The 27,368-nt window shown below is 48.4% G+C and overlaps 2 protein-coding genes across 2 annotated transcripts in view; both read left to right on the forward strand.

Annotated features, from left to right (window-relative positions):
* LOC119450505 (uncharacterized) overlaps nucleotides 1–27,368 on the forward strand; it is a 412,316-nt gene that overhangs the window by 112,804 nt on the left and 272,144 nt on the right. The gene's annotated exons all lie outside the window — the stretch shown is intronic.
* On the forward strand, nucleotides 8,523–9,241 carry LOC125944758 (receptor expression-enhancing protein 5-like). Its single transcript, XM_049665936.1, has one exon. The coding sequence runs from the start codon at nucleotides 8,535–8,537 to the stop codon at nucleotides 9,159–9,161; it is 627 nt and encodes a 208-aa protein (XP_049521893.1). The 5' UTR covers nucleotides 8,523–8,534; the 3' UTR covers nucleotides 9,162–9,241.

The raw sequence follows: 27,368 nt of genomic DNA on the forward strand, positions 1-27,368 counted from the left end.
CAAAATAAATATGACTGGTACGAGACATATAATTAAATGCGAGGGTTGCCGAGACATACAAAGGCCTCGCAAGGAAGGCGAAATAGATCACCGAGTATACGTAAAGTTTTCATAGAAAGAGTGAAGAGCCATGTGGGCTGCGCTTGGCTTAGCGATGCCGCGTTAGCCAGGCGCCGAGCCAATAAGCTCGCAGAGCGAGCGAAAAAATAAGAAAAAAAAAAACAAAGGAAGGAAAAGAGAGAGATACCTTTTAACGGATTTCCTTGAAGTATGCACACAGGTTCTAAGAAGAGCGCCGTCTCCGTTTTGTTCTTTGTGAGCGTGTTTCCTTTTTTCTCTCTCTTTTCTTTTCGTTGTCTCGAGCAGATTTTGCCAATAATGCACACAGTGAACGAGCGAGAGCCAAAGTTCTGGCAAAAGTTACAGATAGCGCGCGAGAAAAATAAAGCGATTAACGCCGCGCATATGCGTGTGGGAATCTGTTGTAGGACGCATAAAAAAGAGGCTTTTTCAAGGATATCGTTGTACGGGCCGAAGAGAGACTAACGGAACGGGAGAGACACAAAAAAAGAAAAATAAAGAGAACGGGGCCGGAGGGTTGACGCGACGGCGTTTCGCCTTATGGAGAGAATAATGGACCCAGCCGTCGCGAGACCGTAGGAAAGATGGCCTTGAGTGTATATATATACATAACCATACACAGCATATATAGAAGCCGCGCGTAGTGTGGGCGCCAAAGTCGAGAGCAAGACGACGAACCTCTCTCGGGCGACCGCTATATGGGATGCGGGATGCACACTTGAATTCCGGACACGTTTCTTGGTCGCCACGAACCGTATGGGAGCTGGAGTGAACGGATGCGAGAAGGCGAGTCAGTCGAGGCTGAGGACAACGGGGAAGAGAAGGCGACCCAGAAGCTCTATAACGCGCCCGGATGTATGAGCGAAAGACAAAACGACAAGAAAGAAAGAACGAATGTATGGCACGGTAAGTGTCGCGGAGACCTGACCGCAAAGACGGCGGCATCGGGGGAGTGAAAAAAACGTGGCGCCGTGAAAAACGGGCAAAAATAATTTTATCGAGTACGCAAAAAAAGCGGTCCGGTTATATCGCCGCCAGCAAGTTCCGCAAAAGAGCCGCGCTTGGAAGTCGAAGAGGCACTCCGGACTAAAACTCGCAGAAAGTGATAAGAAAGAGAAGAGGAAGGAAGCAAGTAAATGCCTCGAGATATAAATGGAACTGTTATCGAGTTTAACCGACGAGTGAGTATACTATATAACGGCCGAAGCTAGCGAAAGAAACAAAGAAACGAAGACGGAAGGATTGAGATCGAGATACTGCGGGGAAGTCGGAAAGTCTGCACGTCTCAAGGAAAGCATGCAGCTAGCGGCGGCATCAGCTTCTTCATCCGAAATTTACGGGAAGCAAAAGGGGTAACAAACGTAACGTCTATATAGGAAAGAGGAATGCAGCTTCTTACTTTGACGCCGCGTATACCGGTAAATATAACCGCCAGAGGTCGCGAGAGGTCGGCACTTAGAAACAAAGAAACGCGGAAAGAAACCCGAAGATGCAATACGGAGGGGACGAGTCGGCGCACAAGAAGCCAGCGGTCCCTGTGGTGGTGGTGGTGCGAAGACCCAGAATAAGGGGGAGGGGGGGGGGGGGGGGGCGCACCGCGGTCTGCACGTATCAGCTCAGACTGCACCGCTATCTGTCCCTGCGCCCGCGGCGAGGTTCAGTGACCTGGACCGGCGACTCGGAGCAGGAAGCCGGGGGGGGGGGGGGGGGGGGGGGGGGGGCATGCCTGCCTGAGCCCGTGAAGGCCAAGGGGTGAATCGGGACAGGAAATAAAGATGTGTGGGTTTTCGTGTGTGTGTTTGGTGAGCGTGCCAGCTATGGGCTGCATGGGTGGACGAAAGGGCCGAACCGAGCGAACCAGAGTTGATAAGGCGATAGCGGCGGCGACGCGGGGTCAGCTAGCCGAGAGCTGTGCGAAGCTGACGATCCGTGTAGACCGCCCCATTGGCGCCTGCTGGAATGTGCGCGGGCGTTGGCATCCGAGTGTATAAGGTTTCGCAGACGATACAAAGTATTTAATGTGTAACGCGGCGCCGGCTGGGGGGCCCCAACGCAACGATTGAAGCAATGGGATCGCCGAGAACTATACGGATTCGGCAGTGTCCGCATTGATGTTTCCTCTTTTTCGTATACGCATTTGCGTGCGCGATGCGTCTTCATTTGTCGAGCAAGCACGGAAGAAAGCTTAGACCGAATATAGCTTTTTTTGTCGCCACGTTTGTGTCGCAAGAAGTAATCGCGGTATACGGGCGTTTCTCGAGCACTATGTCTTAGAGAGCGGGGTATGCACAGTGTGTAGGTACATTGCAGTTTCGTGGACGGAGATTATACCAAACTCTTAGAGTATATATGAGAACATATGTGAAATTGGGGAAGCTGAAGGCTTCAACTAATATACTTTGGCAAAATGAGTGCTCAGTGCAAAAACATTTGGCCTTAGTTTAACGAGGATGTATACCATTCGAGGTGTACGAGTACGTGTCGTGATCACAGAAGTTTTCGGGTTTTCGTTTCGTAGCGCAACGACAAAGTGCCGCACTGTTTTCAGAGGGGAGCAGGCATGTGGTCTTCATTCATTACTTTATGCCGCATAGTATCAAGCTGTCAACGGCCTCTTTATTGAATCCTGGAGAGATTTGCCTGGCGGCACGCTGTATAAGCATGCTTCTCCAGATAGAAATGACGACAAACGAAACGGTATATACGCACAATTCACGTCACAGACACACAGCATAAACAAAACACACCGCAACACGCTATATACGTACAAACTAATTAATGTTCTCGTTGAGGCCAGCAGTATCTCCTGAAAAGGTCGAAAGCGCCTTTGTTGACGTTACTGATTTACTGTCACTAACGCCATCGGAAGTGGCCAGTGCACGTTTTATTGACTCTGCGCTCGTTTCGCACGAGCAGAGACTGCAGGCGCGGCCTATATGTAAACTTTCTGCGTGCTTTGTTTCCGCTGTTCGTACACCACGAGCTTTCATCTTGCCTATTCAAGCTAAATCCTCGGTGCCGCAACGTTGTTATTGCTTTCCCCGTACAATTCGCCTCACAGTTATTGACCCTCTTTTATACGCCAAGTATACATAATTCATTTGTACGCACAGGCCGCCCTTTTATCTCCCAGCCATTTAAACACGCGCTTTAATTCGGGGCAAGCGAGCGAAGCAAATGAGCTAGCTTTTATTTGAACGATCCTCGGAGCAAACAGTGAAATGAACACGAACCGGACTTTGGTAGCAGGAACGATAAAAAAAACACGTCCGCATAATCTCATTTGAAAGTCGACCATCTCAGTCTGCAGTGGAATGTATGGTGTGTTCTTCGCTCGGTTCACGCGCAAGATATATAAGCCAAGCTTATATAGTGCAAGACGCGTAAAAATGAGCACGTTTTGGGGCGATCTTAACAACGAGTGAGCGTAGACTTTTAGCAAATCCCACTTCCTCGTAACTCTCGAAGCAGTTGCCATTTCTCTTTCCTATAACTTGCCACGTGTCCGACCAACATAAGCTTCTCGGATTTCTGAATTCGTTCGGGTTCGGTATGTGTGTGTGGAAGGTTCGTACTCTTTTAAATGAAGCATCTCATATGTAATAGAATTCGAGAGCTTAGATTAATTTTCATTTGGCTCGGAGGTCGGAAGATTCCAACGTGCGACAGTTGTATCGGTCCATGCAACCGATGCTGCAGTGGGCGCCAAAATCGGGGCTAACGTGAGGCTGTAGCGCGCTTCGCGCGAGCTTCTGTGTACTGATATATTTTAGAAAACGTGAAGCGCACGCGCTCACAACTAAATGAATTATACAAATGCGCCGTGCACAACAAATGCGTCAAGTTAGGATGTATAACTTACGATGAACACACTCATATACACCAAGTAATTTTGCGATATATGAAGCTGTGTGAATGATTCTTGAGGATGGAGGAGAGTTTGAGGAATATGCGTCTTGGGCTATAACTTTTCTTTTCGTAAAGAAGAAGAATAAACGTTTAGCGGTTGAGTATGTTCGCTATATTTACGCCACCTTACTTGTTCGACCAGCGAATACAGCGGCCATCTCTTTGGACCTTCGCTTCTGCATTCACGGCGGCGTCGCCACAATTTTCCTGACGCGAATCTTCGCAGCTTCTGTGCAGTCGGTATCGTAAATCGGAGCGCAGTCAATACGCGTTTGGCGCAGCAGTATTTTTTTTTTTTTGACACGTGAAATATCAGGACCCAGGGAAAGCCTTCGCAAAGACTATCTGGCCAATGGGCCATCGCCGCGGCATTTGCCTCGTTATCGTGCCAGGTCGTTATCGCGAGTGAAGACCATAGTTCTCAAGGGTATGGTCATTCTTACGATCAAGACTCGTCGACTTCCTAAAAAAAAAACAAAAAAAAGGAAAAACTCCCACGCCACTTTCCTCGAAGCCATCTGGGGCGCCCCACGAACATCTCTGGAATACATACTGACAGCCCTGAACGGTCGCGCTGCCGTCATAACCAAAATGCGCGCGCGTTGAAATTCTCACCTCATCCATAGGACCGACACCACCACCACCACGCACACGAGCCAACGTCTTCCAGGCTGCAGCGCATATACCAATTTGCGTGCCCGCGCGTGCACTGTCTAAACACCTCGCGCGTGTACAATATATGGCTGCCGCAAACAACAGCAGCAGCGGGTCAGTGAGGCCAGCAATCCATCGGCCGGTGGCGAACCGGACAAGGCGATTCCGGCGAAGCAGGGTTTGTAGTCGGGAGCGCCTCCCGCGCCGCTCCTCAAAAGACGCACCGCGGCTCGGCAGCGCAATGCGGACGCACGAAGCGCGGCCGCCCACACTAATTCTATTTAAAAGGGACGCGCCTCTGACTTCCACCATTACAGGCGCCGCCAACACCGCCACCACGGCCACCTCCACCACCGGGGCCCAGTGCAATATGCGTGCTCGCGTGCGTGCGTGAGTACGTACGCGTCTTGTAGCCGGCGAGAGAAGGCAGCGCGGCACGGCCGGAAGTGGTCATGTGTGGCTCGGGTCCAAGGCCCCCCCCCCCCCCCCCCCCCCGCAAATTAATTCTCGCCGTTCTCGACCTGGCGTTAACGCCCCTGTGCCTCCAGAGGGAGAGGGACCCCTTCCTTGACCTCCCCTGCCGCCGCCGCCGCCGCCGCCTTTTTTTCGCGGAGTTGCGAAGACGCTGTGATGGGCCGCGCGATTTGGGACTCGGTATACTGGAAGGTGTTCGAGCGCGCGCGATGCTGCGAGTCTGTATGCGTAGCGCAATCTCCTCTGCTCTCGGCTTTTTCGCGCTGCATACCTGACCGCCTTGCGTTTTGCAAGCTCTCCCTCTCTGAAGTACACACAAGGCGCGCACGCCCCTTGGCTGGAACGCCGCAAATGAGTGTCGCTCTTCCAAGCTTTGTCTGCTTATTGTGCGCGTCTTGTTCGCCTCGGTGAGCAGCACTCATTTGCATGCAGCGAAGCGCGAGCTGCGCTACGCGAACAGGTCGGAGAGTGCAAACCACGGGACAGTGGGTTTAAAGGTTACTCTAAATTTAGTTCGATGGAATATAGTCGTAGCACGAATGTTCGCGTTCGTATTGTCGAACTGCGAGTCGGTAGCTCATAGATGGCTACACATCGAGAGCTCGTGTTCAGAGAGAATGAACGTTAATGAAAAGAAATAATTCCGTTAACTCGAGTACTTAACAGGGCGCACGGCAATCGCAACAGCGTGCACATCACTTGCGGCGGCTATGCCGGAATTAGAGAAACGGTTCTTAGTATAACGAAAAACTTAGTCGGTTCCCGGGCCCGTGTTCACAAAGATGTTCTTAAGCTGTAATTATTGGTACGAGCAACTGCGCTTGTCCAATTGTGATATCGGTCTTATTAGCGAAGATGGACAGCCAATTACAAACATCGCCTAAATGCGTATACGTCGGGGTGAATGCGCAGCCGGTCACGATGCAGTATTTCGAAATGGTTGTTAGCCGGGCTTGTTGCTATAGTGTTAATTGGCTGGAATTTCGGCGCGGCCATCGTAAAATGCTGAATTCCACGTGTCGACGCCGGGTCACGCTATAGTGGACGCCAAAAAGCGACGGCGTCTGTTTATTTAAGAGCGAGTTTCGCCAACGCACGAGGTTCGAAAACCTAAAAGATTGCGCTTCGTCTTCGCACACACAACACGCGAGCTGTCACGTATTTTGTTTTTTACCTCGCGGAAAAGTTTTTGTGGCGCACGTAATCAGTCAGTTCTTCGCTAAAGATAAACAATGGAGTGTATGCGCTCGTTTTGCTTGTTCACAATCTGCTTGATCGGGACCAATTTATTTATTCATTTATTTACATGCAAGGTATGTACAAGGTGTCTGCTATCTTTATATTTTAAAGCCGTAAGCAGGATTGGGCAGCGAGGCAATGTCCCTCCGAATAAACGAGCGACGGCTCAGAACGCGCAATTGAGAACAAAATTCAAAATTTGAGCAGACATATGAGAAAACCGTACTAGACGCGAACTTAACGACCCAAAGCACCTTCCATCGGCTATAGGAAAAATTTCCGCTCCCGTTTGAATGCCACCGGCGTGACCGGGCATCGAAACCACGTTCTCGAGCTCGCCAGCAGAACGCCACCTGGTCGCAGTAGCACCGCGGCAGGTCAGTCAGATTGAACCCGTAATCGAACCCCGATATATCGAACCAACATATAACGAATTATTGCGTACAACGAACAGCAGTAAAATCCACTTGAAAATGGTTGTATAAAATGTTTACTTTATATATCGAATTACCTATATAAAGAACTGTTTTTGCGATCCCCTTCAGATTCGATATATCCGGGTTTGACTGTACTTTACTACCTGATAGCAGGGAGGGAGAGGGGGCGGGCAAGTAGGAAAACTTTCGGGAATGGAGTTCAAGTACGGTCCAAGAAGTTAGTCCCGGGCAAAGGAGTTACCGTAGCATTCCGTACGCTCCGCGAGCGTACGTGAACGAGAGATGGTCACGCCACGTGCACGCGAGACTCGCCGCCCTTTGTTTACGGCGCCAAAAGTTTCACTAAAGAACTCGCGTGCTCCGAGCTGTAATAGTAAGATGGCGTGCACCAAAAGCGCGCGTGCCTCCCGCGAAATAGGTGCGCGGGCAAAAAATAATCCCCGAAAAATAGAACATTATCGTGCGTGGTTTTCTTTTCTTCCTGTTTCTTCATTATTCTTCGTCTTCTTCTCCTATTCCTGGCCACGTAAAATATGGCGTGAAGGTATACGCATTCGAAAATTGACATCACATGGCGTGCGACTGCATCGAGGTCGAAGAGAAAGAGATGAAGCAGTGGCCTCCATGCTTGAAGCAAGGGACTTTTGAGCCAACAACAACAAAACTTACACCTTTGCTGTTGTGGGTTTGGGTTCGCACCATCGAACATATGTGCGTCATGCGGGGATGTAGAGTAATTGGATCATTTCCTTCTCTTTTGCCGGATATTGCTAAGCATACGCATTTCCTAAAGAAAGACGTATACTTGGGGCATCACCTTTCACGCATTGGCCTTAATCTCTCTGCAATTGATATGTTGTCGTTTCGTGCGCATGGCTACATCGTTGGTATACAGGGAGGCTAACATATATGTTAATCACCCTCTTCCTCAATATCTACGTGCATTAATTTGCGTTTTCTTTTCTTTTTATTTTATCCCTGGCGGTTTCCTCAAAAATCGGCGCGTTCACTTTTCAATTTTTGTTGCATTTAATAATATATGTATTGGTAATGCATAGCATTAAGTTAGCGGAAAGAAAGGCATTAATGCTCATTGTTTCCATTGCGAACCTTGGCCAATCGCAGCCTTGGCTCGTGGGTTTACGCGTCATTAGTGATCAGGACGGTTTCCTGGCTAAATTCTTAAATGTTTGTGTTATTTTACTTTTCTTTTAATCTGGTCAATATTCATTACTGGTGGTTTTTTTTTTTAGATTTGACTAATTATATTGAATCAAGCAAACAGAGCACTCCTATCATTTCTGAAGGCGACTAATCTACACTCCCGATTACAGCCTACCATGACGCTCAGTTTCTTTGTGCTAATTCGTGGACCGCTTTCCGAACCTTAACTTCCGCCCAATCATTGTGGGACGCATATGCATGTTTTATTCTTGTGTTGTTCTCTATCCCCCATCCTTCTTTTATTATTCTCTCTCTCCCTCTTAACCTTAAGTTATCCTGTTCTTTGCTCACTATATATGTGTGCAAACATAATAATAATAATAATAATAATAATAATAATAATAATAATAATAATAATAATAATAATAATAATAATAATAATAATAATAATAATCTCGCCCGCTCATACGATTATTGGCCAATCCTCCACAGTGGGTATGAGCCATTCATACAGACAAACCAACCAACCAACCAGCCGAGCAACCATGTAAAAGGCAACAGCAACAAGCAAGGAACATGTTTTCTCGGCCAAGCCACAAGGCGGACGCCGACATAGCCTCCGAGGAGACGTCGAGTAGCGCGGAACATCTGCCTGCCGACGTTCCCAAGCCTTCGACGTCGAAGTTGCCGCTCCCGCTGCGGATCATATGCCGCTTCCACGGCTTCCTGAGCTCGCGGCTGTACGCGGACACCGTCGTGGGCAGATCCGTCGCCGAGCTGGAAGGTGTGTGCAACATCAGGAGGGAGTTCATGCTCTACATCTTGCTGGTACTGCTCCTCCTGTCCTTCCTGATCGGCGTGTTTGGGCGCCACATGAGCAACGTCATCTGCGTCCCGTATCCAGCCATAGTCTCCATCATCTCCGTGGACAGTAACGTCCGCCAGCGTTACGTCAAGTGGATAACCTACTGGATGGTCTTCGGCCTCGTCAACCTCGGCGACATGGCGTGCCCGTTGGTGAGCGGCATCGTGCCCCAGTATCATCTGTGGCGGACACTCTTTCTGGCCTGGTGTTTCTGCCCGTACAAGTGGAATGGTTGCAAGCTGATTCGGGAGAGCCTCTACACCGGCAAGAACTTGAGGATTGCGAGAGTCGTTGCCTACGTGTTCTACGAAGGCGCCAGGGTGTTGACGGCTCGGTGACCGCGTCTGCGAAATGTGTAGCCAGTTCTGAAGCTTATGGATTACAAAGAAGACATCACACATACGAGAAAAGAAAAACAATAAAGGGGCAACTTCTTCTTCTCCGCGCTGGTGCAAACGCTTCTGTGTCCAAGTGTAGTTCTTCTTTTTCTTCAAGGGGAATGCCAATTTAACGTCCTCTGGAGCAGCCACATTGTTCGCATCGTCATATTAATTTTACCATTGTTATTGTGGTTGGCGTTGTTAAACAAATTATCAACACATTCCTCATCTACTTTTTTTCGACATTCCTTCAATTCGTGCTTAAGTTTCCATACAGAAGGACAAACATCGTATATGCTGAGTATACGCCGTCTACTGTTTAACCGCTTATGGACGTCTTCGTAAACATGAAAATATCACATTGAGCCTTGCAAAGGCGTATAACCGCTGGGACAGTAAAAAATGAGTTCCGAGCCGAAAAATACCACTTAGGCATGCTGTTGCTTTTTCATTTGTCTTTTTATTATTATTATTCACAAATCCTGTCACCCTATGTATGACAGGGTGGGTCACCCTGTCACCCCAAGGTGGCCGTCGTTCAGGTTTCAGCAGAATCAGCTGAACAGTTACAGTGTGGCCAGCAGGAATTTCCTCTTTTATCTTTCAAATTTTCTAAGAAATAAACAACCAGCTACTACCACTACTTCGTATCGGAACTTCTACTATAGCATCAGCTCCATAAGAGGAAGGGAAGTGCAGTCGGTGGACGGCGGAGAACTAGGCGGGGGTGACGAAATTCGGAAATTTGCAGGCACGGAGTGTGGCCAGCTGGCGCAATTGAGACAGGGGGTATAATGGGAGATCGATGTTCGAGGTCTTTGTGCTGCAGTGGACGCAGAATATTCTGTCGTTGTATGTTGTTGTTGTTGTTGTTGTTGTTGTTGTTGTTGTTGTTGTTGTTGTTGTTGTTGTTGTTGTTGTTGTTGTTGTTGTTGTTGTTGTTGTTGTTGATGATGATGATGATGATGATGATGACGACGACGACGACGACTACCAGTACATACTATTTCCCGGACACACGCACATGCAAGAAGACGCACGGACGCGCGTGAGCCCACACAAATAAAGACGCACGGATTAAAAAAAAAGTGTGCACGCACGCGCACACACACGAATGCACCCAGACCGCTTTGCCAACGCGTTCCCAGCCCAAGAGATTCCGCTTGTGCGCGAGCCAAGCGGAGACGGGTCCCGCGGAATGCGCGGGACCTTGGCACTGCGGTGCCCGCTACTTGCCTGCCGCGGGATGGCCCGCGAACATTTTTCAAACGCGAAGCGCTTTAGGATGCACACACCTCGCTATACTATAGTGGAGGATGTGGCACTATATCGCAAGCGCGACAAGATACGCGGGGACCCGGTCGTGCTGGTTGCTAAAACGTAATTTTTCTTGTTCTTTTATCTTTCTATCCGACGACCTCGGCCCCACGGAGCGAGTATTGCGGGACGACGCCCGCCTCTCCCCTCAGCCCGATAAACAACTCGCGACCGAGACCAGTCGCCAATAGCACGTAACCCCCTCGTCTGAGAACCGCGCTGTATACTTCCTCGATGTTGCAACTGCCGCCGTCACGGATTTGATGCGGCATTGTTGGGCCGCTTTTGGCTAGGAGCGGCATTTACGAATGCTTATATACTCCTTCCTCGTTAAATTATTTGTATATAGGATGAGGGACACGGCTACGTGCGACTATTGCGGCATCTGTCGATCGGCGAGACTACCGAACACATTCGGTGCCATTGTTCCCGTTATACGACGCCCACTGCCACCCTCACCGCACGCGGCATTAAAGCGGCTGGGCTCGAGATCCGTTTTCAGAAGCAATGATCCAATATTGGGCAGCGCCTTTGCGACGTCGTTGGCGCAGAAAGCAGCGAGAGCGTTGTGGCATGTCCCTGGAGTCCGCAGGTTTCTGCGACCGTTTATAAGACTCGGTATAGCGCCTTCTTGTGTGTGCACAACCGTGAAGCTCTCTCTCTCTTCCCTTCTATCTCTATTTTTGTCCCTATATATATATATATATATATATATATATATATATATATATATATATATATATATATATATATATATATATCACCTTCACCCGTGCAGGGTAACAAACCGGACGTGCGCCTGGTAAACATTTATTTCTCTCTCTATCTACACTCTCTAAGCCCCGCGCCGATGCAAGGTAAATTAAAAAATATGGAAGGTTACATTTTAAGGATATATATGGCCTACCTAGAAGAAAGTAAAGATAAAAGGCGCCTTCTTTCTCATTTTTTTTTTTTTTACGTTTCGCGTGGACTTCCTAAAGCAATGCCGTATAGCGCATCCTGATTTCAGGAAGGCGGGCTGTCGTAGCGTGTGTACGCGTATAAACAAGAGAGAGAGATAGAGAAGTAAGGATGAGTCCGAGTGACGCAACGGTCTCGAGCATATAGCGTTCGACATAACTCACTTCGCGCTGCGACAATTTGGGACGCGCACAGTTACTTCACCGGGTGTCGTGCGTAGCATGTATACACACGTCGCAACAAAGGCGTGTTTTCCATCGTGTATTCCTCGTTCGCAATCTCGAAGCAAAGCGTGAGTATACCTGCGTGTCGCGCTGACCACACACAACGACAGTGGCGCAAGTGTTTGAAATCTCGGACACCTTCGGGTTCTTCGTCCCTGCAGGAGTTGTCTCTCTTTCTCCGCTGCGCATTCTCCGTTGTTTATTATGTAAGTCCGGCAACACGGGCTGATGCTGTATACGTAGCGCGCGTCACCGTTGGAAACATAATGCATACGCCTCGTGGTGCACATACCGCTTATATTCATTAAAATCTAGACCGAATGCCCCCTTTTTTTGTTTTTTTTTTTTAAACATGAGTTACGAGATTGCTACGTCGGCTTAGATTCGATCATTTCGTTAGGTGCCTCCGGAACTGCAAAAGTGGCACGCCACAAACACCGCGGCCGAAAGGCAACACCGTAGCCATTACTATCCGCTGGGAAGCGGTATACTTTCTGCTGGGAAGCGGTAGTAATGGCTAAGGGATAGTAATGATGGATACTGGATAGCAATGGTGGATAGTAGGTTACAGTGAGCCGCACAGCTCACTGTAATGGTACGCCATTTTGACCGCATCGAACGCGTTCAGTGCGGCCGAAGTAATGGTTTCCTTCAAAGTTTCTCTGTCGGCGAGACGCTGCAGCACCGAACACGCGAGGCCAAAACAGTGATTCGGGAAAGTGCGTGCATGGCTCCATGGCGCTGGGCGTTAGTAATAAATGTAATTTACTTTTCCTGCAGGCTGTATACCCGTTTACTATGTAACTTTTGTCGGTTTGCATTCAATGAGAGATCGTCTTTATTTTATGACCTTCCGAACCTGCGGGGTCGTCTGAGGCTCGGGTAAATACGGCACACGCATACCTGCGCAATATCTCTCGATTCGTCGCGCGGGCGGTCCGTCGCGCCGTATATGCAAACATCCTCCGCGCAGCTCATGCAGCTCCCTGCATCACGAGCGGGGGTCCCTGTAGCTGTCGCACGCGCCGGCAGCTCTTGACATGGATGTACACGCGTGACAGTGCAGCGAAGGACGGCGACGAGAGAAAGCGAAGAGCAGGTATACGTATACGAGCCGCGCTCGCAGGGCACGCACACACGCATGCACGAAGCGAGGGACGTTAACGTAGACGCAAGAACACACACGCCACATGCACTCGTCGAGGTTATACCGCGAAATATATATAGTTTGCTCGCTTGAGTGACAAGCGCGCTCGGCTGCTTGCGCGCTGGACAGGCGCACGCTGTATGTAGTACGCAGGTCTCTGACCATCCCGTGCGTGTACGAACACACAGGCCAAAGCGCGGCGCGCACGCACGCACTGGTGTGACAACGCGTCCTTCGGCGACGGAGCCTGACACTCCATCGCCGTTCTTGACGTCCAGGGTTGTTCTGGTAAGAGCGAGTGCTGGGAAAAAAAAAAAAAAAGGAAGAAAGTGACGCAGGAAAGCTATACCTTATAAGCGAAGGGACAGGGAGAAATAAACAATAATGATAGTACTGAAGATGACGTTCCGCCTGGTCGGAAGCGTGGTGACTCTCGTCCGGAACGTCGATGCATTTTTAAGAGAGGCCCAAGGCCTGGCCGCCAGCGCGGCGTTTGAATTGTGATGAACGAGCCTCTCCTTCGAACTCTTCCGACACGCACACACATACGCGCTCCCTTATATAGGATACGGGAGAGACCGATGGACAACTTGACGTACGTGCGCGCATGGCGAATTATTTTTTTCCCTCTTTTTGTATGCATGTACATCGTTTTTCTAAGGCCGGCATCACGCGTGCGTGATGCTTTTCGCGAAACTTCATGTTTGTTTTCTCTCTCTCTCTCTCTCTTTTCTCTATAGCATTGTCGTGTATTCTGGTCTCATTTCAATATATCGTTGAATCAACTTATTCGCCGGAAGAAAACAAACTTTAAAACCTCGCATTACTTTGACACGCGGGGACAGAATGGCGAATATCACCGAAATTTGCTTAGTTAGGCGCGCTACGTTCTGGCTCGAACAATCTAACAAACAGACAAGCGCCTATACTGCCCACATGATCGATAAATGTTGGTGGAAGTTAATAGCATATATGCCTAAACCAACTCGTCGACTACGTTTTTTTCGGCACAGTGTCATTTTCTTTTTGGGGGGAGAAGCGGAGTCCAACAGAAATGTGACGAGCACAAAACAAAAAAGTGATAGTAAGGAAAAGCGAAACGGTGTAGCATCTTCTCTTTTTGTCATCCCTTCGTGACGTCCGGGCATGGCGGCGCCTGTACCCTTTTTTTTTTTCACTCTCAGGCTTTTTTACATGTGCATAATGGGAAACTAATCTAACTGGTGAGATAACATGATAATGAACTTATTTTCTAGAAATATTTAGGTAAAAGGTGCGAAAACGAAGACACACGGATAAATCGACACGCACACACACAAAGCGACGCACGCAATGAAATCGTGCTTCGTTTAATTGAATGATTAGTCTTATTGTATGCACATAAATTGCTCTCCTTCTTTCCAATGAACACAAGAAGACTATAAGAGGAAGGGCAAGGCTTGGTTGTTGTTTGTACTGTTTTTTTTTTTTTTTTTTTTTTAAGATTACACCCACACGAGGCCAACAAACAATGAAACCAGAGAAAGAAAAAGCGTAGTGGGAATGGACAGCTTTTTTTAAATGAAAATGCACAAATAGTGAGTAAGGGGGAAATGAAAACAAGGGCGAAAAGACAGGAGGGAGTTGAACCCACACGTTCCGCTTACATTCGCTTACAGTGACAATCATCTCGATGGTTCCTGCACAATTCATTCATTCATTCATTCATTCATTCATTCATATCATTCATTCAGTTAGTTAGTTAGTTAGTTAGTTAGTTAGTTAGTTAGTTAGTTAGTTAGTTAGTTAGTTAGTTAGTTAGTTAGTTAGTAGTTAGTTAGTTAGTTAGTTAGTTAGTTAGTTAGTTAGTAGTTAAGTTAGTTAGTTAGTTAGTTAGTTAGTTAGTTAGTTAGTTAGTTAGTTAGTTAGTTAGTTAGTTAGTTAGTTAGTTAGTTAGTTAGTTAGTTAGCACATTTTCTTTTGCCGGCAAACGCAAAGGAACAAATAAGCAGAGCTATTTGATGTTTTTGCGCCCCCAAAATGGAAGCTACGGTGAAGAAAGAAAGCCCTTCCCCATCACAGCTGCCTACGACTTCGTGTTTCGCCCGCGTTCACCAATCGGGCAGAGTATAGACGCCGCAGACAGAGTTCGCCGAGCAGTTCTTTCTCCGCACAAAACAAGGACAAAACGTAAAACACGCACCACGGGGCATTATGCGCCCTAAATCGTTGACCATTTGTCGACCGACAAGAGCCCTATTTAGCTGACGATATTACCGGGGGAAATTAAACTTCCTGAGCGCAACAGCAACATCAGTATTTGTTACTGCGTCGTTAAGCACTGCAAGCGGCGGAGGCATGTTGGCTCCGGCAATTAATGGACCCGCGGCTCATATCAATCTCTATTAGCCAGACCACTCAGCCGAGTCCTATATACACAAGACTAAAAGTAGACGCTCTTCTCTGTTTTCTTTGCTCATTAAAAGCACCCGTAACGTACTTTCTTTCTTTCTTTTTCGCCAAGCGGGAAAGAGCGAGAAGCGCTGAAGGAAGAAGAGACGCTCGCATTCAGGAGTAGTAAGAGAAATAAATGGATCACGGCGGAAAGGCGTGACAGATATACCACGGCCTCTTATACAGTCTATTACACCCGAGGGAGCGGCTACTGGTCTGTACAACGTGTATACTCACAGCACGTCGTCGCGCAGCCGAGTTACGTGAAGAGCAGCCAGCACGGCATGCAATCCACCCCCCCCCCCCCCCCAATTCCCCTCCTACCCTCTACACCCCCTTGCCCACTGCTGAGCCCTGTCCAAGCGCACTAATTGAGATTTCGTGTTGTACGAGAGGAGACCGAGCTACTATAGGAACAGCTAAGCACAGACCGCTCCGAAGGCTAACGAGCCAAACGATCCTGGATCGCGAGGCGTGGGACAGCGTTACATTGCAGGGCAGCTTGCGTCCAGGGTGCTGCAGCGATGTGCTCCTCCTCTCGATTCAGCTAGAAGCGTCTGTGTATACGAGTGTATATAGTGCGAACGATGTGGACTAATAGCTTATGCTTCACTTTGGGCGTCATACTTCAACGGCTCGTCTGGTTCGTCTGGTACAGATAGGTCCCTATAACATTGCGTGCCACCTCTGCGCTTTATATTTGTCGAGACCCTTTCTGAAAGAGATATAAAGTCCATTATATTCGCCTGCACCAACTGTGAACCAGTTGACGGCGGTTCACTAAGAAGTTCAGGAATTGTGTAGCTTCACTTCAGCGGTGCATGGCACATTAACGCGACGCTCGAAACGAATGCCGAGGTACAGATGCGCGCATGCCGGCGTTACGTTTCGTCCGACTAATGTAGCATGGAGTGCTTAAGTTTGGGAGGTCCCGAACCGCTAGCATGATCGGCTTCTGAGGAGTAATGTCACCCCGCGCTTGCGTAGGTACAGCAGTCACGCGTAAGCGGGTTTTCAACGGCTATACTTACGCCCGTATGCTGCGTCGTCTGCTACGTCGTCTGTTGCGCTGCTGCTTCGCACCTGTACGTCTGTGCCAAGTCGGCACCGATAGCATAGAGAGGGTACAGAAAAATTGTGAACCAGCCCTGCACATTTACTGCACTTTTTGAAACTAACGGCGTGGTTCGTAAGGGTGTAATTCCTTGCACCGCTGAAATGAATGACAGGGTGCAGCACCTCGTGAACTGGTTCAGGTAGCGCAAGCGAATTAATCGAACGGACCTATAATGCAGCGAGCTGAAGTCAGCGTGACTCTATAGACTTTCGTGCTAAGCGATTGCATGCAACTGTCTTAACCGTGGGAATTCTTTCCGTTCAAAGTCACGATGAATTACTGTTTTGACTGAGCGCGAGTAAATGGAAATTGATGACTCTTCGATGCCATTCGCAAAACGAATATTCCTATATTCGGGTGGTTTACGCCTGAACTAGGATAACATGGCAATACTACAGCAGATCATATTTGAATCGCACTCTCGGTTTAACCATTGTCTGAATCGCCGCTACATCGCGGTTATCGCCAGGTTAGGCCACTAGTATATACGACTCTTCACAACGGAACCCATTTTTATTAAAAGTTTCGTTGCCAATGTTTTCTTTTTTTTATATACTGGGTGCAGTATTTGTATTACCTACTGGGTCACATTTTTATTTATTTATTTATTTATTTATTTATTTATTTATTTATTTATTTATTTATTTATTTATTTATTTATTTATTTATTTATTTATTTATTTATTTATTTATTTATTTATTTATTTATTTATTTATTTATTTATTTGACGGCTCACTGGGAGCCGTGACATACCCTCTTATGGAAGCGTAGAACGAAGGAAAGCGTGGAACATAAGCCATTTACGCAGTATTAGCTGCGTTTAAGCGAACGAGTTACAGAGAAACAGAAAGTCTAATGAAAACCAGAGAGGTCGTTGCAGAATGAGTGGACCCGGTTGCAAAGGAAGGGCAACCTTTCTGTGTGCTTCTCGCGTCCAGGAAGACGTGATCAGCACTGACAATGAATGCTGTATACAATGGCGGCTGGACGCCTTGAACGCCAGCCTGCGCGTATAAGCTGCGACAGCACGCACGCACCACGAACGCCACCTCGATCAACCGCGTGGGGTTTGTTTACCAGCACCTAAAGAGCGCGTGCGTCTCGCCTTTATTCGCTGCGTTTATTCTACATGCGACGCCATGGAAATGCGCCTCGAGTAACGCTACCCACGCGCGCATTCATCGCAATACCAACGTACCGTTTCTGATTGCACAGCCAACACCAGAAGACAGAGCGTGCCTTTTATATATAGTTATTTATGTATAGTATGCGCTGAGTTAGCTCTCTTCAGCGTCATGAGTCTTTCGGCTGTCTTCTTGTCTCTTTTCCAGTATGTGCACGTAAATTCTGCTTCACGTTAATGTTACCTGTGCTTGGCGCCCTATCACGACACGTTACTCTATAGTTAGACGAAGAAAAAAAAACGGCGCTGAGAAACAGGACAACAGACGTCGCTTGCCGTTGTCCTTGTTCTTCGCCTAAGTATAAATTAACCGGCCCAAATCAGCACTCTGCTAACGTTTCCTGCTCCGCACTCTTCGAACTTGCGCGAGCAGGCTAACCGATTGCGCGAAGAAAACATAGTAAGCGCAGAAACAAGGATTCCCACTGATCTCACCACCGAACTATAACTTGTAGGATTATAGTTAGCGCCGCAGATGTTGTTCCCGCGAGAAGACGCCAGCTGCGCGAGCGTGGGAGAGGCTACCGGCGTACACAGCGATGACGAGCGAGAAAATTGCGAGCGCACGCGTGCGTCTTCTACCGGCGCGCCCCACGCGCAATGTGGGTCGTCCGCGTCAGACGCTCTACGCAGGACGTTTCGGCTGACGGGGAGCAGATGAGCGCTCCCTATATACCGCTCTTCAGGCGATGACGTCGTCGCTGTCGTCACCTGTTAGACGTGTGCAGGGCCGTCATACGTAAGTCGTCTTTCTTTCTTTCTTCCTTTCTTCCTTTCTTTCTTTCTGTGTTTCTTTCTTTCATTTTTTAAGCTTTCTTTTTTTAGTTTTCTTTTTATTTCGCATATGGCTGTGTATTTCGATTGAGCAGCATATCACAACGCTTCAACGCTTGGAGCTGCAACGTTACGTCACGTGAGGGGGCATACTTTTCCACTACGAAGCCTCGCGTATGAGAAATAAGCGAGTGCGTGAATGTGATAAGCGCTCTTGTTTAATGTGACTATCCCTGGAAGTGTTTGTGAAATGCATGTGAACGCGATAAGGCTTTCTTCTACCGTCCGTATTTTAGACTGTGAGGGAAATGATATATATTTCATTTCTTGGGCGTTTATTTCTTTAGTTGCAAGTGACCGACTGCCCCGCGTTTGTTAGGAAACTTTCGCGTTTTGTTAGCAAACGGTTTCACTTCACCTATCATCATCCTTCAATCATACGGCAACAAAATTTTAGCATTTTACGTGCCAAAACCACGATATGATTACGAGGCACGCCGTAGTGGGGGACACCGGATTAATTTGGACCACCTGGGGTTCTTTACGTGCACGCGATGCACCGTACACGGGAGTTTAATCATACGACAACATTATACGTTGTGAAGTAGCCGGCGAGATGCTATACTTGTTGCCAACATTGCGAAGCCACAATCAATCAATCATTCGCTTAATAGACGCCGCTGCTGTTTGATTCTCGCCGTCCCATTTCGACTGCATATAGGTTGTTGGTTGAGAAGTCACGATTCGCGTCTCGCAAATGCTGTTTGCGTTTGTTATGCGTGGCGCTGGTCGGCCTCGGCTTAAACCTCGCCTCCTCCGCCGGCGCGGGAACGCTTAGTTGCTGGGTGGGCTTCTGGGATTGGGCGAAACAAACTCTGATAAATACGGCACGACCACGAAACAATAAAAGAAAGGAAGCGTATGTTTTGACAATTTCTCCCCGTCCTCAGTCACGAACTCTCGCTGTCGAACTGTTCTATGCGCTCACCCTCGCAAATTAAGAACCATCGCCCACGCGGGTGCGCGCATCGGTTCTCGGAAGCGCACAAACGGCGTTCCGCAAGAACGGTGACGGCGCGCCTAATTCCGATCGATGTGTGGTCGTCGCGCGTCCCCGGCCCCCGAGAAGCACTCAGACTCCGCTCTGAGAGCAACCCCTGCGGCTTGACACCTATGAAGATCTTACGTAGGACAAAGATCCCTTATTTCTTTGTTCCTCCTTCCTCCCAAGTTCTATCTATCTATCTATCTATCTATCTATCTATCTATCTATCTATCTATCTATCTATCTATCTATCTATCTATCTATCTATCTATCTATCTATCTATCTATCTATCTATCTATGAGAATATGGAGAACCTGCCCCCCTGGAGGTATCGCAACAGAGATGTAGTGAGGAATTTTCCTTTCCCCTCTCCTCGTCCACGCCAGGGTGAAAAAGAAGCTATGCGCGCGACCGGTGAGATGAGCGGACCGGGACATGCTATATAAGCCCCTAGGGCTTCTATAGCGACGCACCCTCCGTATTCATTTTGCCCTTCTGTGCGCGAAGACGACGCTGTGACACCTTCGTCGCCCGCTCGTCCACCCCCCCCCCCCCCTACCCCCACCAACCAACTGTCCATCGCCGACCTTCTCTTCTTCTAACGCACTGAGCGCAAGGAGCGCACTATATGTAGTGGCTTTCCATTACGCGGCGCGCGCGAAAGGACTGATCGATTGTCCTCCGAGAGCGAAAATCCGTGTCCCGCCGCACCTCGAATGGCCCCTCCGGCGGCACGTGGACAGAGAATCACCGCATTCACAATGCGCGATGACGCCGGGTCCCGCCGATGGTTGCACGTAAGCTCCTGCAGCGTGGACACGCACGTACAGACACGGGCGCGAGACGGCTGTGGGGTGACAGTGCGCCATCAACGCTTGCGCAAGTCAGCTATACTATAGCCTCGGATGGGAAAACCGCAGGAACAGTGTACGGGTGTGTACACGCGAGAGATCCCGGACCCTGGCCTTATAACTTATCCCGGACGTTGCGTCATCTGTGTGCATTCGCACCACCGTGTGCACTGTTGGCGAGGCCACTGCGAGTCCCTCTCTTGCGTCACAATTAATTCGGAGCTCCGTATAGCGCAATTTCGGGGGCTCTCGCGGGGTTTCGCGTGTAATTAGATGTCGCGAAGTCGCTCGCACAAGTTCGCAGCCGACTTAACTATACTACGCCGAGGAAATTAACGGCAAATAGGGGAACCTGCAAAGTGTTCGCCGCTTTCGGTGCGCTGAACAAAGACGGGTCTCCAAAGTTAGTGCATGTCATATGCGCCTGCGGCCCCTACATACTATGACTTGATTATTTCGGATGCGCCTCTCGTCAGGCTGCATGTAAAAAAGGTTCATTTAATTACCGCTTCAAGCTTCGAGGCCAAAAAGTTTCGAGAAGAGAGGTACAGTAAAATTTAGGTCTATATAATGGGCTTGCACAACGAATAAAGCTTTAATAATAACAAAGCTTGCACCGGTGCTCAGTGCTAATTAAGGTTTCTTATATCCATAGCACTGAGTCATGTACGCTAAGGGGAATAATTGTTCACAGGTTCTCCCTTAATTGTTAGCAAATTATTCTGAACTTATCTTTGCTATACTATTTTACAGAATTATCCTGGTATATATAACGCATTCAAAAGCGCCATTTTTGTCACCACCACAGACTATCCTATCGGCAGAACAACATGCCGTATATGAGTAGTCGACCGGAAAAAATTGCGCACATGGGTTTCACGGCTAACGCGAATTTCAGCTCTTTTAAGGCATATATATATATATATATATAACATCATCATCATCAGCAGCAGCAACCTATATACATATATATATTTATTTATTTATTTATTTATTTATTTATTTATTTATTTATTTATTTATTTATTTATTTATGTCCACTGCAGGACGAAGGCCTCTCCCTGCGATCTCTAGTATTACCCCTGTCTTGGACTAGCTAGCTGATTCCAACTTACGCCGGAAAATTTCCTAACTTCATCAACCCACCTATATATAGTTTTCTGCCGTCCTCAACTGCGTTTCCCTTCTCTTGGTATCCATTCTGTAACTCTAATGGTCCACCGGCTATCCATCCTACGCATTACATGGCCTGCCGAGCTCCGTTTTTTTTTTTTTTTTCTGAATGTCAATTAGAATGTCGGCTATCCCCGTTTGCTCTCTGATCCACACCGCTCTCTTCCTCTCTCTTATATAACGTTAGGCCTAACAGTTTTCGCTCAGCATTTCGCTCAGCAACAGTTACCCAGCACCTCCACCACTTGAGAGACAGCTGTTAAACCTCGACGCTTTATTTAGCAGGCCGCCCGCTGAAGCGAATGACGCTCGCCATGATGATGAATATATACAGCTAGATGAAGAAGATGAAGGGGTAATATAATGCTCACAGTATGTACATATACGGTGCTTTTAAACCATTTTAAAACCATAGTCTATACGTCGCAAAATATGCTACATGCACATCGAAGCTTTGAAATCGGGGGAATCCAGGCTTCGAGAAAGTTCAGCTTTCTCGCAGATTTCGTATCCCGCAATCTTGCGTGTCCAGCTGTACTGCAACGCCTACAACTGGCCCCGGAGTGACCGAGCAAGCGTGACCACTCTGAACATCAAAAATATGAAATTCCACGGATTCATGTTTTGCGTGTTTTTCATATTTCACGATGTATTCTTTTCTTCGAACTTCATGTCCGTCTACGAGATAGCAGTGAGGTGACTGCGAAAAAAAAAAAGAAAGGAAAACAAGGACAGCAGTTACGGCTAAATCATATTGGTCATCCCGTTGTCCCACATTACACGGACGAGTGTCAATAAATGAACCCGCGCACCCTATACAACTGTCCATCTATGCAGTCTGCCCTCTCAGTGGAATGACATTCGTCGTGAGCACCAGTATAAGAAGCAGATTGGCTCCCCGAACTCGCGAACGTTGTTGTCGGACTCCCATCTTTTGTGAAAAGGTGCTCGTTATCGCCTTTGCTCTTCTATACAGCTTGTGTGCTCAACAGTCAATCTCTGTCAAGCGCGCTCGCTCGCGCGGCTCTAGCTGGACGGTCCTTTGTTGCCCGTTCAATACAGATGCGTACGCCTACACAAAAGACAAACACGCATACACGTACGATTGCGCGGGCGTGTCCCTTCATCCAAAGTCCTGTCATCCTTAGACGAAAGAGAGGAAATGTTGCGCGGCACTTGACGCACGCATGCCATATTTCTGCGGCGTTCGTATATACGAGCGCGGAGCTGAATTTCATACTATCGCGAAACTCTCGCTATCACACTTTCTGAAAACGATCCCGTTCTTGCTGAACAGGAATCGAGGAGGTCAGCTAGATCGAGCGACTGTAGATATTATCCCGGGGAAAGTGTCCGAGGAAGTAGAGCTGCAGGAACAGCTGAAGTGCAAACACGGTGGTAAGAATGATGGAGCGAGCGATGGAATGCAATACGCCCGCGTTGCTGTCGTTTTCGCGCACGAACGCCGTGTAATAAACGAAATTTGAGTCAGAGATAGAGGAAGGGGCAAGGGGCCTCCTTTCGTGAATCGACTGGTTCGCGAAAACTGGCTAAAGGGGCCTGTAGACAGAGCCGGACTGAGGTGAGAGAAATGCGTGATTGCTCGCGCGTATTGAGAACATTTGCGTAACAGGAAGCACATCACTCAACAATACGCGACGTATTCACAGGGCCTATAATTAACTAAGTAGCAAGGAAACTTGGTAGAGCCGACATGTGAGAGGTCTATTGATACTACTGAGATATTCCTGAACAGTTATTTGTAAAATAATAAAATCCGTAATAAAATAATAACTGTGCAACTAGCCTTGGCAAAGCGGACGGGAGCTGTGGCAGCAAATGACTGTATTCTGTGTATATGCCAACTATGAGTTTCCATAGATTTGCCTTGTTCCTTTTTCAATCGTCAAATAACCGCACGTTGTATGTATCAAGTGCATTTGACTCTCGCTAAGTTTATGCAAACTGCAGCGACTCGGGACGCTGTAAAGAAGCCGCAGTACAGGCCGACAGCAACGTCTCGCGGTTGCCTTTTCGCGTTTATACATCTGAGTTGTACATCTGAGTTATAGTCCAGTTATATATCTGAGCTGTGTATCGAAGAGCCCACGCGTTAATGACGAGTGTTAATTCACTTGCCATCACTCACCATTCTGATATCGTTACGCTCTTGACGAAGCCCACCGGCATTGTAAGCCAAGACCACGCGTCTTCACCTCGCACGTGTTCTCGGTTGTACAGTGCACGTAATCTAAGACACACAATCTCTCTGACCGCCAGCGTCTGCGGAAACAAATCAGCGCCAGCGCCGCTGCGACCCGGTAAACTCGAGAAACGTGCAAAAAAGCACGGGAGTCCTCCTCGGTGTACGCTCGTCCGCTATACACTTCGTCTCGGTCAGGTTCTTTCTTTCTTTCCTTCCCTTTCTTTCTTTCTTTCTTTCTTTCTTTCTTTCTTTCTTTCTTTCTTTCTTTCTTTTTTTTTCTCCCTTTCCTTAGCGCGCTGTCCTCTCCGTGAACAGACCGACTGCGCACGCATTCGCCCGCCGGGCATTTTGCGGGCGCGCGTTTTTTGGTCCTTATAGTCGAGTGTTATGCGTACGTGATGCGGGAAGCGGCGGCGGCTGCTTCCTGGTCGCGATGTGGCGGTGATGCGGACGGCCCTATAAACTGCGCGGTCCAGGGAAAGAAGAAACGCGCACGTTGTATGCACGTCTTCGAAGGCCTCCTCCTTCGCCGTCCGCTCGTCTCGGTTCAGCTGCGATGTGCGCGGCCAGCGGAGCGCGTCCGATGCGGACGCGGCGGCGACACGCGCGCTGCATATCTCGTGATGCGGCGGTGATGGCGTAGGCGCAATACCCCGCTGGCCATGCATAAGCAGGCGCTGGACTGCTGCATTGTATGGACTAGGGACATGGGCCTTGATGTGAAGTGTACTGGCAACTCGGGTGGTGCAGCTGTATAGTCAGTTTTCCCTGGTTCGGGAGACTGCGAACACACGTGTAAACACCGAATGAATGAATGAATGAATGAATGAATGAATGAATGAATGAATGAATGAATGAATGAATGAATGAATGAATGAATGAATGAATGAATGAATGAATGAATGAATCCTTTTATTTTGGAGATGATCGCTCGTGGCCTAACTGGGGAAAAGGGAGATGGGCTAGTAGAGAATGGGCGAAAGAGGTAGGGCTGGGGGGGAGGGGGAAGGGGCGCACTGGGGACCCGACTGCAAGTCTCCTGGGCGTAAAGCAGGAGCGCCAGCGCCATTTTCATGGCTTCCTTGTTTCGTGAGTGATCCATTGCTGATAGAAGTTGAAGGGGAACTATAACAGTAGTAGTAAATACGCTTTTTCTTTCTTTTCTTTTTCTTTTTTTCAATGCTGGGAGATAGCTTTTGTTTCCACAGAAATTGGGTAAAAGTATCGCAGTGCTTCACGGCTCACAAAAGTGAGTGTAAATTGCCCTTCCTGACGTAGTATAGGAGCGTGTGATGCGAATGGCTGTTGAGCCATTATTGCAGGCCGACAAGTTCGGCCTTCAATACTGACCTCCGTTCGGGGCGACGCGGGCGGATGCACAGCGACTATAAGACCATATTTAACTGCTTCACTGGGGTTAAAGGTTGCCACAGTCGATACTCGTTCGTTAAGTGTACCGAAGCTGGACGCTATAGGAAGAGGAGGAAGTCGACAGTACGTTATTACGCACGCAATCGCCCATTTTTTAAATTTTTGGCAGTTTTTTTATAATCTTTACGTTCTCCTATTTTGTACACATTAATTTTCGTCCACTTTCCCCGTAAAGATACGCACCAAGGGTGAGTGTTCTATGTATGAGATCATCAGCAACAAGAATAAAAGATTCAATTAATCCAGAGCTTCGGCGTCTGCGTTTTCTTGCCAAGTCAATGCCCTCGGCAGCCTTGACCAGGCAGCTGCGCTATAGCTATGTGTTCAGCCTCAACCGATTACACAAGCGTCTTAGCGCTTCTCCCACCACTATACGGCCAAGAGTATCTCGCCTGCAAAGAGCCTGTTATAGGACCACCGCAGAGAAAGGCGGGCTCAGTGCTTTATTTGTCCATTTCCATTCACTCCTCGCGAAGCTCCTCTGCTGCCTGCACCGAGCGACGAGCCACATGTCGACACCTCGCAACTGTATACACCACGGTCTCGAACCACGCCGTCAGTTGCGTCACTTCGCTCCGGCCCAGAATCAACAGCCAAGTCAATTTCGCGCAACGGCTACATACGGCCTTTGTGGTCGGTCTGTTTGGAAGAAAGAAATCACGAGGGACCTTATTGGGCAACAACCACCGCCGGCTCACTGTAATCAAAAAGGACTCCCCTTCGGGATTTCAGCGCATCAATCCCACACTGGATATACGCAAGCTGGACCAAGTCTGTTAAACGTAAAGGCAACAGGTATTCACATAAAGCGGGCCATCGCCGTATCTCGCAAATGTCACGATGCAGCGCTAGCTGTGCCGGAAAACAAAGAAGACTAGGGTCGTTGTTAGTTTACTCCACCGTTCCTCAGCATCTCCACCGCCTGCCTCTCTCTCTCTCTTTTGTGCGCCTCCTTCTTCTTCTTCCTTTCTGTAAACACGACAAGCCATTGTTCCGAAATAGAACGTGTCAGCGCGAAGAGCCGAGCGGTTGCGCGCCCACGCGTTTCGACATGAACCACGCGTGGGACCGCGGCGCTAGCTGCTTGCTAACGCTTATACTGGTGCCTTTCCGTGTTTTTCGTCTTTTTTTTTTTTTTTTTGTGTGGCGGGAAGTGCGGCCTGCATGATACGCAGGGGCGGAGGCGGGCGTTAAATAGGGGGGTGGTTGGGGGGGGGGGGGGGGGGGCGAGTCCTCCACGTACTCTAAAACCATAGCGGCCTCCATACATGACGAATCGGTGCAAGCGAATGACGAACGGTTAGATGGAGAACAACGAGGCCCGGGCGATAGCGCGGCTGACCTCGCCAAACAATGGCACAAGCCCCGCACATCGTGGCTGACCCCACGCGCTTGCTTTCGTCACCCCCTTTGCCTTATACCGCCACATCCTTTTTTTTTTTTTGCTCCCTCTTAATAGTCACGCATAACTAACTACACGCGTATAGATGACTGCGAGGAAGTCGGCGTCTCGGACACGGATTCGTGACTATACAGTATGTTTTATGTTTCTCCCTCCCGCCCACCTCCTCCTCCTCTTTCTCTCTAGGTGACCTCATTGTAGCGATACCTCCAACGCACAAAAAAAGGACCTCTTAGCTCGTAGTTCTTGTTTATGAAATTATGTGTAAACGTGAATTAGTTAACACATTGATTGATTGATTGATTGATTGATTGATTGATATATTGATTGATTGATTGATTGATTGATTGATTTTCTACTGATCTTCGTTCGTACCACGGATCGTTGACAAGAAGTCACGTGCCCTCCAGCTAAGGAGGTTTGATCGCGCACTCAACCTACCCTACGCGTGACACACAAGGAGTGCACAAAGCACAGGTCGAGCGAAGTCGTCTACGTCTACCAAAAGAGAGGAGAATGAACAGGGTTGGGAAAGAGAGAGGGCAAAAGCGTGTCTAAGCTTCAATGATCAACGCACCTATAAGCGATGGCGCAAGGGCCACGACGTGTACCGTTTTAAATATCTCGCGTTAATTACACGCAGTGCTGGAGACACATCTCTGAGATGCTCATTTGCATATAAGTGATTCCGCAACGAAGCCAACCCTGTGGGACAAACTGCGCAATTTTCGTTCGACAACGGAACATTTTTTTTTTTTTGCTCATCTCTGTATATATGTTGTTGTTGTGTGCCAGTTTTACAGTTTTGAATTTCGCGCTAATTTTCTACCCCTTCCTTTCTTTTCTTTATGCAGGTAAGCGCACCAGCCACGTCCCGATCTCCCCGAATAATCAATC

The sequence above is a fragment of the Dermacentor silvarum genome, chromosome 4 (assembly GCF_013339745.2).
Source record: "Dermacentor silvarum isolate Dsil-2018 chromosome 4, BIME_Dsil_1.4, whole genome shotgun sequence".
Taxonomy (NCBI): domain Eukaryota; kingdom Metazoa; phylum Arthropoda; class Arachnida; order Ixodida; family Ixodidae; genus Dermacentor; species Dermacentor silvarum.

What these genes read in the sequence shown, in the direction of transcription:
- LOC125944758 (XM_049665936.1), top strand. Translation starts at nt 8,535, where the DNA reads ATGTTTTCTCGGCCAAGCCACAAGGCGGACGCCGACATAGCCTCCGAG.